Source organism: Ostrea edulis, chromosome 2 (assembly GCF_947568905.1).
Source record: "Ostrea edulis chromosome 2, xbOstEdul1.1, whole genome shotgun sequence".
NCBI classification, from domain to species: domain Eukaryota; kingdom Metazoa; phylum Mollusca; class Bivalvia; order Ostreida; family Ostreidae; genus Ostrea; species Ostrea edulis.
This window is the reverse complement of record NC_079165.1, coordinates 67,894,735-67,901,380: the sequence shown is the minus strand read 5'-3', so window position 1 is coordinate 67,901,380 and position 6,646 is coordinate 67,894,735. Positions and strand designations below refer to the sequence as shown.

General features: G+C 35.4%; 1 protein-coding gene across 1 annotated transcript; it reads right to left on the bottom strand.

Moving 5' to 3' along the window:
• Positions 1-580: 580 nt before the first annotated feature.
• On the bottom strand, positions 581-6,646 carry LOC125680019 (uncharacterized). Its single transcript, XM_056153441.1, has 10 exons — positions 6,620-6,646; positions 6,375-6,488; positions 6,014-6,112; positions 3,457-3,603; positions 2,646-2,792; positions 2,258-2,407; positions 1,960-2,154; positions 1,639-1,719; positions 1,354-1,518; positions 581-1,081 (listed from the first exon to the last, which is right to left on the bottom strand). Exons 1-9 carry the CDS (start codon positions 6,644-6,646, stop codon positions 1,402-1,404), a joined length of 1,077 nt encoding a protein of 358 aa, XP_056009416.1. The 3' UTR covers positions 581-1,081; positions 1,354-1,401.

Below are 6,646 nucleotides of genomic sequence, written 5' to 3'. Positions count from 1 at the left end.
TTGTTTAGTAAATTGAATTAATGATAATTAGAATGCATATGAATCATATTTCAAATTCCATCTTGAATTAATCAACAATTTCTTCAATCATTTTTAATCAATAGCCACAGTAGTTACAGCATTAAAATTTTCACTTTCATGTAATACATGTATATTCTAAGGTATTATTTTTCGATACAAACCTGTTCATTTAAGTGCTATTCCACGCAAGAATCATGCAAAATTGAATTTCCGCGGCACATCCAATGTTCCGAAAATGGGCCATACTTTTAGGGAAAAATCGCGTTCTGTCATTTTCTAGCAATATATTTCAAAATCAGATAAATTTGACTCTCGCCCTTAATAAATGATACAATGCGCTTATCGTTTTTATATGATCGCGATACTAAGTCGTCGATTAAAGGTTGTGAGTTTGGTGTAGAAATATTATTTTTATTACATTACAGAATTTCGAAATTCTATATGCCTTGCAACTGTATAGGCGCAGTTTATTGTAAAAATAATATACAATTTTGGATATCTATGTAGTTGTATGCATTATACAGTTAACTGTGCAGAAATAACTCTGCTTCCCGCACAGTTATTATATTCTTTTGTTGTTGTGGTTGTTTTCTTTAGAAACACACAGATTAATTGATCAGTGCTTTTATCCAGAATTGAGACATATCGATGCAGGTTTAACACGTTAAAATGAAGCTTAGTTCCATGAAGCCAGTAATATTATTATACAACAGAACAACAATACATGGAGTGAGATTTTATTTTATTCACACACACACACACACACACACACACATATATATATGTATGATGATTTTCAAAATATCCATCAAGTCTCCGATATAATTTGATATTACAGAACATTTCATGAAAGACTCCGTAACACTGGGTTATTGCGCTACAATTCTGGTACTGCCCGTTCATGCGTCAATCTTTCAGAAGGGCGCGGACTTCACAAAGCCAATGGCGAGAACATGTATCTCCAGCATGCTTCAAACTTGGTTAAACAGTCTGGCGGCGAGTCTTCAGCAATTAACATGGATATTACATCAACCGCTGGTTCGTAATCATCTTGGAATACCTAAAATGTAAAGAATAATGATAATTAGATGCTTTCAAATTTTCAGCTGGGGTCAACCGAGCGTGGGGAGGGGGTGGGGGGCAATTTAGACTATTTCCATACATTATGACAATCATTTTCACCTGCAAGCTCGTAATACATTTAAGAGGCGTTTGTGGACTCAAAACCATGATTTGCGACGATGACGCTATCCCAAAAAGATTCGTTGTGCTGTTACACAGAAGAAAGAAAGACATTTAACTTCCCCAATCATTTGCCAAAGTTCTACTTACGTCATCCAGCGATAATTTGGCAGTTAATTGTACTGTTGTTGCATACGGTCACTCAGATTCGTCAATCAGTTTGATAACATCTTCCACACTGGAGCCTGACTTAATCAGGTTAAGTAGATCTTCCACACTGGGAACGACCGTCCGTATGTTCTGTGTAGTCAGATTCTGTTGAACGAAACATTAATTTCCATCCACTTGGTTTAAATATCATTGACTTTAATTAAAGCGATTTGACAACCCCCCTACCACATCATTACCAATAAAACGACCGATTTTGTCACTTACAAGCTGATCAGCAGAATAGTTCTGAGCATAGTCTGCTGGCAGACAGGTGTGAGTATCCTGATTTGCAGATGAACTCTGTATCTATATCCAAATACATGTATATTTTTAAAAATTGATAAGGTTCGATTTTTTCAAAGACACAAACTTAAGCGAATAAGATTTTTTTTAATTTAGAGCTTGTACAAACACGAAAATAAAGCAAACTTTAATTCTAGCATCATTTGTGGACATAAAAAATCCTATTACATGAATGTGGTACATAAAAATACAATCGTATATAGTGACTGTGTGCAATTGATAATTGAATGCTTGGACACTTACAAAATCATTTGCTGTGATAGCTTGAGCAGCACACACATTTTGAACTTTGGGCTGCAGTACATTGGACATCTGGTTGATCTCAGTTTGTGTTTGATGTCCAATTTCCTGACATTGTTGTGGATTTCTGTACCACACCAATGGATTATGTTCTGGTGTAGCCGTGTGAAAGTCCAAACCAGGGTTATCACCTTGTACCTTTGTCCAACAAAAAAAAAATGTTGAAGTTTAGTTTGACTATAATTCAACTGAATAGTGTCAGTCTTCATCTGCATTAATGATTTCACATTATATAACTTACCTGTTTTGCTGCTTCTTCCAATATTAGAGTTGAGGTCTCACTGGTGGCGTGCGTGTTTACACTGTCAGCTCTGGCGAGTGTGCGACCATGTGGAATAACTGTAAACGTTATGAACTGCTGAATCTGTTCGTTGCTCAACAGAGGTTTTGCCTACAATAAATTCAATAAACATCATGGCATGTCAAATCTCAGTCAGTTCAAAGTATAACATCTTCCACACTGGAAACGGTGATAAGCACGTTCTGTGTGGTCAGATTCTGTTGAACGAAAGAAACATTAATTGTCATGCAGTTAGTTTAGATACCATTGCTTTAGCTTAGTGATTTGACAATGTATCACCCCCACCCCCCTAATCATTACTAAAAAAACGATAAATTTAGTCACTTACAAGATGATCAGCAGAATAGTTCTGAGGGTTGCCTGCTGGCAGCTCATCAGTAGTCACATAGGGTGTGGCAGTAAAGGGTGTGGCAGTCTCTCCGGAAATGTGGATGCTGTTATTGCTGTAACAGTCACTGCCAAGCCCATGAACAGTCTGAAATGGTAGATAAGTGATCTGTTCACACACTTCACCCAATGGAACACTGACAATGTTGGTTGGGACTTGCTGCAGTTCTGTTTGTTCAATACATTCATTCGAGACAAATGCAGGGAGACAGGTAGGAGTCTCCTGATTTGCAGATGAACTCTGTATCCAAATATATTTAAAAAATTGATAAGGATAGATTTTATCAAGACACTAACTTAATTAAGTAGTAAAGATTTATTTTCTTTTTCTTTAGAAATTGTACAAACAAGAAAACAGCAAACTTTATCCATGTGTTGTTTGCGAACATAAATCCGAATCCTATTATAAGGTTGTGGTCCATAAAAATATGTAGTGACTGTGTGCAATTGGTAACTAAATGTTTGGACACTTCCAGAATCATTTGCTGAGATTGCTTGGGTAGCATACACATTTTGAACTATTTAGTAGTTAGTTAGTACGCATGAGTGAGGAAGTTTTACAAGATATTATACATGTATGTTTGTCCATCCTCCATATTTGATCACATGATTCTTTTCATATGGTTATACTTACTAGTATATTGTTACTTGATTATTATATAACTGTACCATCCCAATGAGATGTTTCTCAAGGTTTCAATAAATATTGTCAGTCTTCCTCTGCATTAATGATTTAACATTATATAACTTACCTGTTTTGCCGCTTCTTTCAGTATAGTTGAGGTCTCACTGGTGGCGTGCGCGCTTACAAGGTCAGCTCTGGCGAGTGTGCGACCATGTGGAATAACTGTAGAGGTTATGAACTGCTGAATTTGTTCGTTGCTCAACAGAGGTTTTGCCTACGATAAATTCAGTAAATTTTATGGCATGTCAAACGTTGAAATACATTGTATTTGATCTTTTCCACTTGTATGATTTCCATTTCATTTTATATTGTATAATTTTTCATTTGTATTGTATAATTATCCATTTGTATTCTGTTTTCCATATGTATTGTATATTTTTTATTTGTATTGTATATTATCATTTGTATTGTAAAGGTTTGATTTGTATTATGTAAGTTTTCATCTGTATTATGTAAGTTTTCATCTGTTTTACGCAAGTTTTCATTTGTATAATATAATTTTTCATCTGTATTATGTAAGTTTTCATTTGTGTAATATAATTTTTCATCTGTATTATATCTCAGGGATTGATTATATCAATCTGTTATGAAGGATGTCATCCAAGTTTTAGCCTGTATCAGCTACCGGTATCATGGTGAAAACGAACAAGTTTTAGCCTGTATCAACTACCGGTATCATGGTGAAAACGAACAAGTTTTAGCCTGTATCAACTACCGGTATCATGGTGAAAACGAACAAGTTTTAGCCTGTATCAACTACCGGTATCATGGTGAAAACGAACAAGTTTTAGCCTGTATCAACTACCAGTACCATGGTGAAAACGAACTAGTTTTAGCCTGTATCAACTACCGGTATCATGGTGAAAACGAACAAGTTTTAGCCTTTATCAACTACCGGTATCATGGTGAAAACGAACGAGATGTTCCCGATACTCAACAACAATTTTCGTGCAACACTGGTTGAACACGAGGGTGATAGGTGAAACAAAGCTTAGTAGAATCTACATGTTACTATTGTTGGTAAACAGTAGTTATCAAAATGAAAATACATAATGCAAATGAAAAAAAATTACATTTAATGTCAATAAGAAATTTTATCATAAACAAATGGAAAATATATAATACATATGAAAAACTATATAACACAAATGGATAACACAGAATACAATTTACAAACGGTTTAAATGTACAATACAATGGACAAATTATAGAATTCCAATGCGAAATATACAATACAAATGCTTTATATAATATCTAATGCAAAATTATACAAGAGGCCCATGGGCCACATCGCTCGCCTAAGTCACCTTGGCCCATATTAACAGATTTGTGGCCCAAACCTACTTGGGGGGGGGGGGGGGGGGGGGGGAATTGATTTTTACAAACTTGAATCTGCACTAGTCAGGAAGCTTTCATGTGAATTAAAATGTAAAAATTTTCTGGCCCAGTTGTTCTTGAGAAGATGTTTAAAGATTTTCCCTATACATTTGTATGCAAAACTTTGATCCCCTATTGTGGTCCCACCCTACTACTAGCGGGGGGGGGGGGGGGGGGGGGGGAGGAGGAGGAGGAGGTGATGTTAACAAACTTGAATCTCACTATGTCAGGAAGCTTTCATGTAAATGAAAAAAGTTTCTGGCTCAGTGGTTCTTGAGATGATTCTTAAAAACTTTCCCTAGATATTTGTATGTAAAACATTGATCCCATATTGTGGTCCCACCCTATCCGTGGGGGCCGTGATGTTATCAAACTTGAATCTGCACTTTGTCAGGATGTTTTATATAAATGTAAATTTCCCTGACCCAATGGTTCTTAAGAAGGAGATCTTTTAAAGATTTTTCACCATATTTTTGTATGTAAAATATTGATCCCCTATTGTAGGGCAACCTAGCCCCGGGAGCCGTGGTTTTAAGAAACTTGAATCTGCACTATGTCAGAAAGCTGAATATGAATTTCAGCTCTTCTGGCTCAGTGGTTCTTAAGAAGATTGTTAAATGACCCCACCCTATTTTTGCATATTTGTAAGTATATCCCCTTTGAAAGGGATATGCCCTTCATTTGAACAAACTTGAAAGCCCTTAACCCAAGGATGTTTTTTTTATGTTTAGTTACAATTGGCTCAGTGGTTCTGGAGAAAAAGTCGAAAATGTGAAAAGTTAACAGACGGACGGACAAACGACGGATCAAAAAGCTCACTTTAAGCTCAGGTCAGCTAATAACCCAATTGGAAAAGATCAAATACATGCCATATAAATATATTTACAACTGTACACTGTGTGTTTACAGTTTTGATAGTTTTAAACATTGAAGTAGAAGTAATATTTATAGTATGATTGAAATATTTCACATAGAAACTCAACAATATTGCTTAATCATATCTAATCATTTTCTACACTGTTCATGATGAAATATGATTTTTGTTTTCACATTCAGGGACATGGACCATGAGAGGACGAAGAAACTTTGTAATTTTGCAAGCAATAAATGAAGAACTTGAACTTGAGAAATTATCTTTAACATAAAGATCATACGACCTTAAAAGGTCCTGATTACCGTATTTTAATTGCGGCCCACCTCCCCTTCTCCATGCTGAAAAACATATAGTATATATTTATATATCTTACGCATTTTGGCACCACACTCTCCTCTCTGCGGATGGATCCAGCTTTCTGAAACCTTATTTGAGCAGCATTTGAACGATGACGCTTTCTGGGTGGTTCAACCTGTTTTTTTTTTAAAAAAATTCATGTTTTTATTTTTATTTTTAAATGCATGATTTTGAATTTTAAAAACGTCATTCTATAAATTTGCTCAGCTGGATGAAAAATTCTGAGAAGAAAATCGAAAGATTAAAAGATATAAAAGAAAAGGATTGAGGGAGAGAAGAAACAAAACAGGAAGTCAGAATATACAAAGGAGAAACCAATTTAGAGGAATTACTTTCAACTTACATCTTAACATCAATATATGACATAAAAACAATACCGAAGTGGTGGGCGTAGATAAGATGCCCAGGCTCTGGTAAACACTCGGGACAGCTTCCGAGATGAGATCCACTTTCTGGGGGAGAATAAGAAAAACAAAACCCTGCATCAGTGCCTTTACATACACAAATAAAACAAAAAAATGCTGTGATGTTAGATTATGCTAGAATTTTTAAAATAACTAACGACAAACGTACCATAAGTCAGTATGTTATATAATTATAATTCATGCTGATCACAGTCTACTAGATCAATCCCCACATTCACCTTCAT